Raw genomic sequence first — 15,324 nt, 5'->3', positions numbered from 1 at the left:
TTTAAGTTGTTAAATATGATTTGGAATGGAGGGCCGATGTATAATATGAAATATTCGTGCATGAATTAAAAATTAGTAGACATTCATTACTAAACTCTTTCTCATATAAACAATGATTTTTCATCGAGTAAAACAATTACTTTACTAAAATTGCCTCAAGTAATTTATTTGTAGGTATAAATACATATAAATACAATCATAAAGTCTCTATAAAAACGTACATTGTATGTCTTTTCTATCGAATTCTATAATAAATAACTAATCGATCTCAAAAACTATCTGAAAATTTAAATGCGAGTGCATCAAATCCGAATTTTACAAAAGATGTATAAAAATATATACACATAGTTGTCATTATATGTACACGAAATGATAAGCACACACTCGGAAGTTAAAGTGCTCAATAAGTGAAAGAGTATGAGGCTGTATTACAGCACGCAATAACGCCGGAGAACAAAAGACTTGTCATGATTCTGGCGTACGCAACACATTCAACATTGGCTACCAGAAAGTAGCTTGCTCGAACAGTCCCCCTCCACGTTAAGTAATGGCGTCCAAAACCGCACATGCATCCAAAACTGGCACATAGATTTCCCCCACCCCATAACCTTCACATATTAGTTAATGTTTCCTCACATGCTGTCGTAGTATTTGCTGGCACGATTATGAAGATGGCATTTTGCTTGCGCTATTGCGGTTGGGCCTATTTTACTTAAAAACCGCACAGAAACGAAAACAAAGAGGAAAATGAGCCACAAATACTGGATACAAAAATGGGTATCTAAACTATTTGAAGGCGTCAAAACATGATAATAAAGGAATTATCACCAGGGGACTAAGTATAGCTCTGAAATCATTTTTTAGTAAGTAAAACTAATTCTGGATTAATTTTGAACTATATTTCTTCCTGTGTACAAAAGTAAGATACACATTATGTGAAACGACTTGCCAGCTTACAGTAAGTTACATGTAATACTGAGATATGTAGTATCTGGATAAATCTTACTGAATTCTTGAAGTATAATTTCTGGATTTTTATGCGAAATGCTTGTTGCTGTTTACAGTATCTGAAGGCACATCTGAAGATAAGGGACTCTCATATGAACAGGTTCTGTATTGTTTCTGTTCTTAGAGCTAGAGAGAATTCTGAGATGACATAGGTGCTGCAACTATAAAATTTCCTGTACTTACTTTTGTAACCAAACATCATGCTGTTATACAGAACCAAGCATCATTAAGTAATTGCACCAGTTAGAATACGACCCTGAAGAGGACCGCAACAAGTCGGTCGTAACGTCGGCTGCTTAGCTGTTATAATAATTACAATGACGCAGCCCAGTATTCAAAATTATTTTATCCAAAAATAACACTATTTTGTTAACACAGCATTTGGTTTATTGTGAAGAGCCTATTAGAAATCACAAATAAATGCTGTATTTCAACTTCATTGCGACATTTACGTTCAATGACGAGAACAAAAATTTATTATCATTGTAACAAAATTAAAATAACTTTAAAATGTTAAATGATTTGAAACATTTTACGTTATTGCAAATCGTACTGTCTTACTTTAACAGTAATTAATGACTAAAAGGAAATGCTTATGGCTAGGATAAGATTCCTCTCACGAAGGTTAAGAGAATTTTACTACTTTACAAAGTATTTGTTTACACAGGTGAAGGCAAAATCATTTGCTATGACGTAAACTATTCAAGTACACAAGCAAACGACGTCACATGTACTGTCGTGCGAACGGAAGCGGAGTGAGAGTAAATCCGCTATCGACAGTTGCTGAAGTTCGTGACGGAGGTAGGGCAAGCTGCTTGGGGCGGATAAATGAAAGGACTATCAACTTTTTTGGCTGTCGTTCAAATGTGCCAGTCCAAGGGTATTTCCATAAACAAGCTTCTGGCTGGAGCAGCGGTGAGGGTACGCATGTGCATGTCTATTGAAGCATGACTTGAAGATCTGTGGAGTAGCAGCCTATCCGACTGAGAAGACACCTGGCTGTCAAGCAGGATCTGGGACAGGTCGCTTCAGGAGGCATCTGTTGCCAGGACTCCTCGCTCTGGGTGGGTGGGAAGTGAGCAGCTGCTCAGGCGAGAAGCGGAGAGCCTTCATCTTGCTGTTTCTGCTGCTGCTGCCGCTCCTTCCTCGCACCTCGGTTCAGGAAAATCGCAATTCTGTAACAATGATTGTATTCTAAAAAATCGTACCCACATTTAAATTTGAATCGTCTTGAAGGCGGGATGCAACAAACGTCAAATTGGCAGGAGGAGTATACGCGCTATGGTATGCTAATTATTGTCACTTCAGCACAACCGTACAAAGTAGTCATGAGTACCGCTAATTTCATGCTGTACATAAAATCTTCGTTCCCTGCGTCACATATGTGGACCTTCGTTCATTATTTTTTTCTCCGAAAATTGGCGTATTTTTCCGCTTATAGACCGGTGTTCTGCGAGTGTGGACCTTCTAGTTCTTAGCCTTAAAATCAGGGCGCAGAAACTTGCAAGGTTCGATTCGTGTTATAGTTTACAGCTGGTGGTATGCAGAAAATTGTTACTTCTACAAATTACATTCTACATACCTTTTTGGTATGGTTATAATTATTTTTGGTACTTTTGAATACATTGTGGGAGTGAGCAGTGATCAATGTTGTTACAAATATTTACCATTAAAAACAGTCTTGATCACAAATTATTTATTCCGGTGACTGGTTTCGACCACAACTGTGGTCATCTTCAGACCAATGAGTAAGAACCTCCTTCTGGTGGTAAATCATTACTAGTGACCGGTCTCGACCACAACTGTGGTCATCTTCAGACAATATGCAAAATATGAATAAAAGGCCAAGAAGAACTATATTGCAACCAATTTCAGTAACTAGGCTTTAAAATTTTGGCTAACTACCAAATCTTCATGTGCCAAGGGATGACGCAAAGTGCAGGAAACCTGGAAGAAACATGTGCTTTAAATCTGGAATGTATTTATCTATTGTGAAAAATAATTGTGTTGTAGCTTATCATAAATCATACCAAAAAGATATATTTACTGGACTGAGCAAATTTTTACTTGCTGCATATTGTTGTATTATTATTTTCTTGTATTCATGAAGTTGTTTTACAGCATCAACAAAAACCTCTATTAGGAATTATATAGCCTAAAAATATTAACATTAAGAATCCTATTCTAGTGTACTATAGCATATACAGTTTACTGTTTCAGAAAAAGATATTGCCGAATAAAATGTTTTTATCGAAGAAGGACGAAAGACAATACAAAGACTAGTACGTTTTCACGATAAGAGAGACCTGATGTCCACATATGTGGAGTTCCATTTATATTTCATTTACGTTTGTATCGTCCTTGCTTTGCTGGAAAATGTGAAAAGAAAAATTTCCTGTGTATTCTTTTTATCTCAAGAGTGAAGAGAATAAGCGAAGATTATGCAACGCATTAAACAATAATGCATCGCATTCCATTGTTCTTTCTTTGTGAGAAGATCGTGTTATGGCTCGTATAACAAGGAATTTGGGATTCGGATTGGTGACCTATCGAAATTGCAGTTTCTCGTCCCGCAGTATTGGTGCTCACATTGACGTGGAGCGCATATCTGTCATATGAAAGTGCAAATGAGAGGTGTAGGAGGGCCATACTCAAGCACATGGAGAATCTCAATGGAATAAGTCGATTAGCTCCCGAGAGGACAGACGTTGTCCACTTGTTTGTAGGATCGTACAGCCACGTCACAAAATTGGATTGGTGCATAAATTCGCTGCGTTTTTGCGTGAGTATAATAAACGTAACAAATGCACGTAGCAGAGACTTTAGTCATCAATTATATTCTCCTTCACTATTTACAACAGTTTGCCAACGCTGGCGTAACTTGGGTCTTCCCCGCTGCGTGCAAACGTCACACGATGGTGGAATAATCAAAGTTCATTTCCAGTTATCGAGTACACTGACGTGGATCATTGTGGATTAAGGTGTTTAAACGATCTTCATCAAACCCTGAAGGTCTTCACTAATGTTAAAACGATCCTACTTAAACCGAGAAAACCATTTTCTTGGCTTGCTCTTTGCAATGGCATTATCACCATACACGGCGCAAATGATTCTGGATGCCTCCACTGCCGTCAAGCCTCTATTGAACTCCAACAGAGGAATATGCGGGAAATGTTTCGATTCCTCAGCATAGCACTCCATTTTCTAGCGTCCACAGCTCCGTTCACTATCTCCAAATGAGAAAGAGACAATATGTGAACCCAGATAGGAACAGTGAACTACAAGTAAAAAATAACAATCGATAAATAAACCCATGGCAACCGGAATACCAAGATGCAAAACAAAAGCGTTACGAACTTATGCACCAAACTAACCCTAGTACTTTGAGTCAGGAAATGGGCTTGTTTGCAGCGAGACCAGTATCCACACGAACAGTGTGACGACTTCTGGAGCAGCCTGGACTGGTTATGGGACTATCGAATGATTTTAACAACCGATTGGCCGGTCGATTGTTTTTCATTTAGTCGGTTTTTCAGTCGAATGAAACAACCGAATGAAACTAGACTCGGCGGCCACGTCACCTATAAGAATGTTTTCACTCACTTCCTGGGGTTAAGATATTTCACTTAAAATGTGAGAACCGACTGAGACAAGTCTCTGACTATTACGGCTGTTATATGAATGTTTTCTCTCAGTATTCCTGTTTGAATTATTTCATTTACAAACTTTTTCAGTCTAATGTATCTTTTTTCAAGGAGAAGTGAATAAAAAGCATATTTATAAAAAAATACTATTTTCAAAATTTATGTATTTCTTTACTCAAATAAGGATTTTTCGAATTTTGTGCATTAAGCATGGACTTTTTGTTGGTTTTAAAGGGTTAACGATTAGTACTACATTATAAATTTATGTTTAAATAACTGAACAATTACCTTTTATTTAAATTTGTTGAAGCACTGACTCTCTCTTCCCACTACTTTGCACCTGTCACTGATAATTCTATTTCGGTAAATGCTGGTGTGACATGAACCGAAAGCGTATATAGATATATATTTTTGTTTGGCGATTTAATCACTTGCTTTTCAAGAATCTATTGCCGTTTGTCAATAGCATTTTTTTTTTTTTTTGCTGAAATATTTGTCATCAATCATTAATTTTCTATGAATTTCTTAAATTAATCCAGTTTCATAATATAAATCTTCCCCCCATGAACCATGGACCTTGCCGTTGGTGGGGAGGCTTGCGTGCCTCAGCGATACAGATAGCCGTACCGTAGGTACAACCACAACGGAGGGGTATCTGTTGAGAGGCCAGACAAACGTGTGGTTCCTGGAGATGGGCAGCAGCCTTTTCAGTAGTTGCAAGGGCAACAGTCTGGATGATTGACTGATCTGGCCTTGTAACAATAACCAAAACGGCCTTGCTGTGCTGGTACTGCGAACGGCTGAAAGCAAGGGGAAACTAGGGCCGTAATTTTCCCGAGGGCATGCAGCTTTACTGTATGATTAAATGATGATGGCGTCCTCTTGGGTAAAATATTCCGGAGGTAAAATAGTCCCCCATTCGGATCTCCGGGCGGGGACTACTCAAGAGGATGTCGTTATCAGGAGAAAGAAAACTGGCGTTCTACGGATCGGAGCGTGGAATGTCAGATCCCTTAATCGGGCAGGTAGGTTAGAAAATTTAAAAAGGGAAATGGATAGGTTAAAGTTAGATATAGTGGGAATTAGTGAAGTTCGGTGGCAGGAGGAACAAGACTTCTGGTCAGGTGACTACAGGGTTATAAACACAAAGTCAAATAGGGGTAATGCAGGAGTAGGTTTAATAATGAATAGGAAAATAGGAATGCGGGTAAGCTACTACAAACAGCATAGTGAACGCATTATTGTGGCCAAGATAGATACGAAGCCCACACCTACTACAGTTGTACAAATTTATATGCCAACTAGCTCTACAGATGACGAAGAAATTGAAGAAATGTATGATGAAATAAAAGAAATTATTCAGATAGTGAAGGGAGACGAAAATTTAATAGTCATGGGTGACTGGAATTCGAGTGTAGGAAAAGGGAGAGAAGGAAACGTAGTAGGTGAATATGGATTGGGGCTAAGAAATGAAAGAGGAAGCCGCCTGATAGAATTTTGCACAGAGCACAACTTAATCATAGCTAACACTTGGTTTAAGAATCATGAAAGAAGGTTGTATACATGGAAGAACCCTGGAGATACTAAAAGGTATCAGATAGATTATATAATGGTAAGACAGAGATTTAGGAACCAGGTTTTAAATTGTAAGACATTTCCAGGGGCAGATGTGGACTCTGACCACAATCTGTTGGTTATGACCTGTAGATTAAAACTGAAGAAACTGCAAAAAGGTGGGAATTTAAGGAGATGGGACCTGGATAAACTGAAAGAACCAGAGGTTGTACAGAGTTTCAGGGAGAGCATAAGGGAACAATTGAAAGGAATGAGGGAAAGAAATACAGTAGAAGAAGAATGGGTAGCTCTGAGGGATGAAGTAGTGAAGGCAGCAGACGATCAAGTAGGTAAAAAGAAGACGGTTAGTAGAAATCCTTGGGTAACAAAAGAAATATTGAATTTAATTGATGAAAGGAGAAAATATAAAACTGCAGTAAATGAAGCAGGCAAAAAGGAATACAAACGTCTCAAAAATGAGATCGACAGGAAGTGCAAAATGGCTAAGCAGGGATGGCTAGAGGACAAATGTAAGGATGTAGAGGCTTATCTCACTAGGGGTAAGATAGATACTGCCTACAGGAAAATTAAAGAGACCTTTGGAGATAAGAGAACCACATGTATGATCATCAAGAGCTCAGATGGAAACCCAGTTCTAAGCAAAGAAGGGAAAGCAGAAAGGTGGAAGGAGTATATAGAGGGTCTATACAAGGGCGATGCACTTGAGGACAATATTATGGAAATGGAAGAGGATGTAGATGAAGATGAAATGGGAGATAAGATACTGCGTGAAGAGTTTGACAGAGCACTGAAAGACCTGAGTCGAAACAAGGCCCCCGGAGTAGATAAAATTCCATTGGAACTACTGACGGCCTTGGGAGAGCCATTCCTGACAAAACTCTACCATCTGGTGAGCAAGATGTACGAAACAGGCGAAATACCCTCAGACTTCAAGAAGAATATAATAATTCCAATCCCAAAGAAAGCAGGTGTTGACAGATGTGAAAATTACCGAACCATCAGTTTAATAAGCCACAGCTGCAAAGTACTAACACGAATTCTTTACAGACGAATGGAAAAACTAGTAGAAGCCGACCTCGGGCAAGATCAGTTTGGATTCCGTAGAAATACTGGAACACGTGAGGCAATACTGACCTTACGACTTATCTTAGAAGAAAGATTAAGGAAAGGCAAACCTACGTTTCTAGCATTTGTAGACTTAGAGAAAGCTTTTGACAATGTTAACTGGAATACTCTCTTTCAAATTCTAAAGGTGGCAGGGGTAAAATACAGGGAGCGAAAGGCTATTTACAATTTGTACATAAACCAGATGGCAGTTATAAGATTCGAGGGACATGAAAGGGAAGCAGTGGTTGGGAAGGGAGTAAGACAGGGTTGTAGCCTCTCCCCGATGTTGTTCAATCTGTATATTGAGCAAGCAGTAAAGGAAACAAAAGAAAAATTTGGAGTAGGTATTAAAATCCATGGAGAAGAAATAAAAACTTTGAGGTTCGCCGATGACATTGTAATTCTGTCAGAGACAGCAAAGGACTTGGAAGAGCAGTTGAACGGAATGGATGGTGTCTTGAAGGGAGGATATAAGATGAACATCAACAAAAGCAAAACGAGGATAATGGAATGTAGTCGAGTTAAGTCGGGTGATGCTGAGGGTATTAGATTAGGAAATGAGACACTTAAAGTAGTAAAGGAGTTTTGCTATTTGGGGAGCAAAATAACTGATGATGGACGAAGTACAGAGGATATAAAATGTAGACTGGCAATGGCAAGGAAAGCGTTTCTGAAGAAGAGAAATTTGTTAACATCGAGTATAGATTTAAGTGTCAGGAAGTTATTTCTGAAAGTATTTGTATGGAGTGTAGCCATGTATGGAAGTGAAACATGGACGGTAAATACTTTGGACAAGAAGAAAATAGAAGCTTTTGAAATGTGGTGCTACAGAAGAATGCTGAAGATTAGATGGGTAGATCACATAACTAATGATGAAGTATTGAATAGGATTGGGGAGAAGAGAAGTTTGTGGCACAACTTGACCAGAAGAAGGGATCGGTTGGTAGGACATGTTCTGAGGCATCAAGGGATCACCAATTTAGTATTGGAGGGCAGCGTGGAGGGTAAAAATCATAGGGGGAGACCAAGAGATGAATACACTAAGCAGATTCAGAAGGATGTAGGTTGCAGTAGGTACTGGGAGATGAAGAAGCTTGCACAGGATAGAGTAGCATGGAGAGCTGCATCAAACCAGTCTCAGGACTGAAGACCACAACAGCAACAACAACATAATATAAATAATCTTTGCAGATACTTTATTTCGCATTGCATGTATCTTCAGTGTCACTTTTTGTACAGTCATATGATACCTTCCATTCCCACTCCACTGAGCGTTTCGGTCTTCTGAACCAATTCACTATTAAGAAAAGGACTGTTCGTGAACACGGACCATAAACAGAACTGAAAGCCACTTATTGGCACTCAGCCGATACGTGAAACAACGGAATGGACAGTTTTAATTTGACTGAATGGATAGTTTTCATTTGACTGAATGGACAGTTTTCATTCCGTTGCTCCCACAGACTGACTTCACCGAAAAGGATGAGTGAACTGTCCAACTGATACGTAAAGTTACAACAGAAAGAATCGACTGTTTTCATTCGGTTTCTGTCATAGACAGGTTTCACATATAAGAATGAATGAATAATTCAACCTATACGAGAAATTAAAACCAAATGAGCCGATTGTTTTTCAGAATCGACTGAATCGATTGTTTTCAGTCGCTTAGTCTTACCACTACCATGGACTGTCGGCACAACGACCGCTGTTGCGGCTTCCCTTGACGAGTCCAGCATCATGAGAGATGTATCCATGTGTGGAAGCTCAAAGAAGAAGGAACGTTGCCAGACTACAGTCGTCATCGTTATGTGGTCCGAGCACCAGGCGTGATGGTATGGGGTGCCACTCGGTATACAACACGAACAGGTATGGGGTGCTATTGGGTATACAACACGATCATCTTTAATTCACATAGCCGGTGGCTGTGATAAAGGAAGACTGCATGTTGCCCTTGCTGTCGAGGATGACTTGATCAGAACGTTCTCCCAATCCTTCATCCACTTAAAACAGGGATGTGTTACTGAGAGACTGTCCAGCCTCCAGTGGCCAGCTACTTTTGCATGGAGCTGAAGTATTAAGTAATGACACAACTGTAACCGTAATCCTGGCTCCGTTCTTGGACTCGATTTCCAGCTGGGCTAGAGCCAGGGGTAGCAGCTTTGTGTAAAACATTTCATAGACTGTATACTTTCAAATCACCTACAAATTTAATCATGCATTCCTCTAACTATAAAATTTCGATATCTGCTATCCTTCCATGTGTAGCTACAACAGTGAATAATTTCTTATTGACGAATGACTTTTCTGAGGCTGGGATTCGAACTCGGCAGATGCTCCTACTACTACACCACCCTGGCACAGTGGCTTTGCACAACTGTGTGGACTACCCTATCACGCCTCAGTCCAAATTGCCGTTCACGCCTCAGCCCACTTGGTACTCCCCATAAACTCGAACAGCATTGCAGAGGCTCCCCAACTGTAGTGGTATAGCACGTCAGGATCCTGCCTGAAACACGGGCATAGCCGCGTTAATAAAATGAAACTATATGGTTCCAGAGACCTTTTGAAGTCTCAGACATCTATGATGACTCAAGTGACGAATGGAAATTTGTACCAAGACTTAGGCTCGAACCCAGGTATACTGCTCACTAGCAGATACGCTAACCACTACGCCACCCTGGCACAGTTGCTTTGCACAACTGCATGCCTCCTCCCCCCCCCCCCCCCCCCAAATCCAAGTTCCCCTTCACACCTCAGCGCACTTGGTATTCCCCCTAAACTCGACAAGCATTGCAGAGGCTTTCCAACTGTATTGGAATAGCACGTCATCATAAAAAAGAGGGGCAAAGGTGCTTTAATCAAATGAAATTGTATGGTTCCAGAGACCTTTTCAAGTCTATAGCGACTAAAGCGACGAATGTAAATTTGTACCAACGCCTAGGTTTGAACCCAGGTCTCCTACTCATTAGGTCGACGCGGTAAACACTACGCCACTTTGGAACAGTGGCTTTGCACAACTGTATGGACACGTACATATATACATAATAGATATTTGAGACTTGAAAAGGTCTCTGGAGAGATATATTCAATTTGAATGACATTTCCTTCGTCTTAAATATGTTGTCGTTATTAATTTGTTAAAGATTAATGACTTATGGCGTTTTGGAGAATTATATTTGGAGTCACATGTCTCAATTTAGGTGCAAGATAGTCAAAATTATTCCCAGGAAGATGAATCCATAGGTTGGTTTTGGAATGAGATAGGAGAAAAGAGAAAATAAAGGTGCAAGAACTGTCGTACTCTCTCTCTCTCTCTCTTATGTGTGTGTGTGTGTGTGTGTGTTTGTGTGTGTGTGTATGTGTGTGTGTGTGTGTGTGTGCGCGTGTGTGTGCGTGTGTGTGTGCATGACAGACAAAGAAAGAAAGAGAAGAGAGAAGTATTTGGACAAATTTACAATGAATTTTCCAATGTTGTGGTTTAGTGTAATGCATATTCACATTTCTTTTTGTGTACAATAAGTCCAGATGTTAAAATATCGATGAATTTGAAGTTTGAAAGTTGTCAGTTTATTCAACGTAGTATCACAGACCTGTGAATGAGACTAAGTTGTATCATAGCATTATTTCAGCCCTGAGAATGGGAAAGATGATGGGTTACTAAAGAAACCTGCCCCTGTTTCAGTCGCGAATGGCGCGTGAGAAGAACGATTGTTGGTAAGCCTCTCCATTAGCTCTAATTTCTCTAATTTTATCGTTGTGGTCATTTAGCGAGAGGTATGTGTGAGGAAGTAATACGTTGTCCGCCTCTTCCAGGAAAACACTCTCTCGCAATTTTAATAGGCGAACCTCTCTGTAGCCGGCCGGAGTGGCCGAGTGGTTCTAGGCGCTTCAGTCTGGAACCGCGCGACCGCTACGGTCGCAGGTTAGAATCCTTTCTCGGGCATGGATGTGCGTGACGTCCTTAGGTCAGTTAGGTTTAAGTAGTTCTTAGTTCTAGGGGACTGATGGCCTCAGAAGTTAAGTCCCATAGTGCTCAGAGCCATTTGAACCATTTGAACCTCTCTGGGATGCACAACGCCTCTCTTGACTGTCACTGGAGCTTGTTGAGCATCTATATAACGCAATCGCGAAGACCAAACGGACCCGTGACGAAAGGCACTCTTCGTTGGATCTTCTCTACCTCTTCCATCAGTCCTGCCTGGTAACGGCTCCAGATTAATGAACAGTACTCAAGAATCGATCGAACAACCATCTTGTGAGCCGCTGTGAATTACATTACCTTGAGATACTTAACACGAAAGCAAGTTCCTTCGTATAATCTACGTAGAAACTCATGGGTATCTCTTCTGGCCGTAATGCCTTTCCATTACAAAGCGATTGAGGCTGTTCCACGATCAATTGTCTCAATATCTACCATTTAGAACTTCGTACGATGATCGAAAAGAGGGGCCGTATTGTGATCTTCCGCAGTGAAACAGTTTCAGAATACCGAATTCAGTATTTCGGTCTTCTCTCTGTCATTTTCCGTTTCTACCATTATTGTCAATGAGTGACTGAACAGATGATTTCGAATCGTTTACCGATTTTACGTACGACCAAAACCTCTTAGGGTTAGTGGTTAGATAGGTAGACTAAATTTTACCTTCAGAGTCACTGAACACTTCTTTCATTGCCCTCCTTACGCTCATTTTCGCTTCGTTCAGTTTTTGCGAGTCAGCTAGGTTTTGACTTCTCTTGAATCTGTGATAAAGCTGTCTTTCTTTACATATCAGTATTCTTACACGGCTATTATACCACTGTGGGCCTTTCCACCCACTAAGACCTTGCTAAACATACTTGTCTAAGGCATATTGAACGATGCCTCTGAGTCTTTTTTTCCCATTTGTGCTCCACGCCTTCGTCCCCAGCACTGAATAATTGATGGTGACTACTAAGATACTTTATGATTTGTATCCTGTCACTAGTTAAGCAAAAATATTTTCTTACCTCTCTTAACATTCACTGTAATACCCGTAGTGACAGACGCTTTCACAGCCCTATGATCGCTGATATCCTCCTCTGCATTAACTGAGCCGAGAAGTTCGAAATTGTTTGTTGCTAGGATGTCTAAGACGTTACGTTCACAAGTATGTTCTTTAACTATCTGTTCGATGTAATTTTCGCTCAAGGGATTCGGAACAATATCACACAAATACTCCCCTCCCTTCCTCCCCCCCCCCCCCCCCTCCCCCGAATTACAACGGCAAAATTACTAAATCTGTTCTGCCTGAAGCGTTCTACCATTCCATCTCCTAACACAATAACTATCCGATTACAGTTTTGACCCACGTTCGATGCTTAAAACACCCACATTAATTTACACTAAATTAGTTTTCTATCGGAATGTGTAATAACCTCGCTAGAAATGATCGACTTCCTTACTGTAATAAATACGCTACCACCATTGATGACTTATCTATCCTTACGATAACTATTCTGATTTGAATGTAGGATTTTGTTGCTATACACTGCCGTTTTCATCCAACTTTCTGTTAGTGATATTATTTGAGCACTATAATCTTCAGTAACAAGTACTAATTCTGGGACCTTATCATGGATGCTCCTTGAGTTTTCTAATATCACATTGTAAGAGGTCCATGACTAAGGAATTTATTGCTAGCGCACTCGAGTAGATATAACTTGGATGGATTGCTCACGCGCTGCCTGCCGTATGTAAGCTACAATAGAATCGCAGACCAGAGAGCAGTGTCGGCAGCAGTAGGAGTAGTAGCTCGCAGTCGGGCGGTTGGGCCAGGTCGCTCTTAGAGAGCAGTTACCTAGTTTTATAACTCACCTAGAGCACTTGTGTCCTGTGTGGAGTTACCAAGGCCGGTCGTGGAGATCGATGGTGGTGCCTGAGCGATGCAGTATAAGTTAAAAGCAAACATTATTATTGATTGCCGAGCGCATATGTAATTTGCAGCAACTCATTTCGTACTATTCTTATATTGAAGTCACACGTAAATAATTTTCAATAATTTTTCCAATAATAATCTTTCTTATAAAGAGAGCTTTTGACAGTCATTCATCTGAATTTAAAGTTTTTACTAATTTCTCCTATCCACAGTCATAGATAATTATCGTAAATAAAATCAGTTGTTTTTCATTCATAACAAAATCTAGTGGCCAGCATTGCACTGCGCTGTGCCAGAAAAATTTCTTATAGGAGCAGATATATACGCGTTATCCGCCGACTTAATTGGGGTAAGAATCTTCAGTTTATTCAGAATGACTTTTCAGGGCCATGACGCAGCGTTGCTGACGTCTAGATTTTCCAGTTTAAATTCACAGCCAGTTACTTATTGAAAGGTTATATGTGAGTCACATTTCATTGGGAGGTTAGTCCCCATTTTTTATTCCGTGTTTACGGAAATAATCTGTTGGGAGGTTACACTTAATAAACTGTTGGGAGGTTACAATATTAACCTTTTCTATATATGATCTGCGAAAGCGAACATTCTCTGACAATACTGTGGCTGATATATCTTCGATTTAGACAGGTAGTTCATTTCTGATACCAAGGGAGAGGGATACCTCCAAGTTAAAAACCCCCACGTGCTTGACACACGTACTCCGCTACTGTAGTAGCCGCTTACTGCGTGTAGTGCACGCCTGACCTATTAAGGGAAACCCTACAACTCCCACCTGACAGCGGCGGTCGGGAAATTCGTATCCGATACCGCCTCTGGTTTAGACTTTCGACTCTGATCCAAGCCTGAAGGCCGCGTTCGACTCTGGCTAAGGTGTCACAAATAGAGTCCACAGAGGCATACCAACAATCTTTCTTTCCACGAACAGTACGAGACTGGAACAGAAGGGAGAACCGATAGAGGTACTCAAGGTACCCTCCGCCACACGCCGTCAGGTGGCTTGTGGAGTATGGATGTAGATGTAGATGCACTGTGATAGCGAAACGTTGCCTGCATCCTGCGTGTGGTATACAACTGTTGCTTGTTACAAAGATCTTGACGTGAAGATATGAAATGGGCCTATTTTGGTGCGAGATATTATTTTTCTTGTTTACATGTGTTAAAGTGTATATGGGCAAAAACTTTAATCAGAACTGGCGTTAGCATGAGAGCTCAAAATAAAATGAATGCAACAATAAATTACTACAAGAACAAACATTAAGCGATCTGATATCTTATTTCTATTCGTATATTAACTTATAATACAGCCAATTTACGAACAAATACTTTAATAAAGATTGGCATTAACGTGAATGCCCAGTAATAAAATTATACAGAATTATAGCATTTGCAACGAAATTCAGCTGTTTGTATGACCATGCACTTTATATTTAAATTTAAAGCAATCACAAAACTCCAAATAAGCTGCTGACTTATTTCTGTTCTTAAATTAACATGATCTGGAACATTAGTAAGAGTAGATTCTGTTTATTTTAGCTAGAGATAATATGAATAACAGTTATAGTATTTGTAATGAACTAAAACTGTTAGTATGGCCATGGATTTTATATTTAAAACCAAGAACAAAGTTCAAATGCACGTTTGAGTTACTTCTGTTCTTTCATTAACGTGATCTTGAATATTAGTAAAGGCAGATTCTGTTTATTTCAGCTGGAGGCATTATTTATAAAAGTTATACTATTTGTAATGAACTGAAGCTGTTTATATTACTTAAATTTAAAACAAGAAAAAAATTTCAAATGAATTATTGACTCACTTCTGTTCCAACATTAACATGATCTGGAATACTAGTAAGGGCAGATTCTGCTTTTTTTAGCTACATGTATAAAAGTACTGATTTATGTTAACAGAAGAGGGCCTCAACATTTAGAAATATCCTACAGGTTTTATCCTGAGGTTGGATATTTATGTTGACACCTGCGTAGTTAGGATGTAAAGATAGGGATAGGGGGTGGTTAGGGGAGGAGGTTATAGGGGACAGAGTTTGGGAGGCTGTGTAGGGTTTATTGACTGATTACTTG

General features: G+C 39.8%; 1 protein-coding gene across 1 annotated transcript in view; it reads right to left on the bottom strand.

Annotated features, from left to right (window-relative positions):
• Window positions 1–1,635: 1,635 nt before the first annotated feature.
• LOC126458428 (tetracycline resistance protein, class D-like) overlaps window positions 1,636–15,324 on the bottom strand; it is a 51,988-nt gene continuing 38,299 nt past the window's right edge. The window contains exon 9 of the mRNA XM_050095472.1: window positions 1,636–2,183. Coding sequence (XP_049951429.1) covers window positions 2,096–2,183 — 88 coding nt within the window. The 3' untranslated portion in view covers window positions 1,636–2,095. The remainder of the gene's footprint in view (window positions 2,184–15,324) is intronic.

This window comes from Schistocerca serialis, chromosome 1 (genome assembly GCF_023864345.2).
Source record: "Schistocerca serialis cubense isolate TAMUIC-IGC-003099 chromosome 1, iqSchSeri2.2, whole genome shotgun sequence".
NCBI lineage: Eukaryota > Metazoa > Arthropoda > Insecta > Orthoptera > Acrididae > Schistocerca > Schistocerca serialis.
This window is presented reverse-complemented; position numbering and strand designations above follow the sequence as displayed.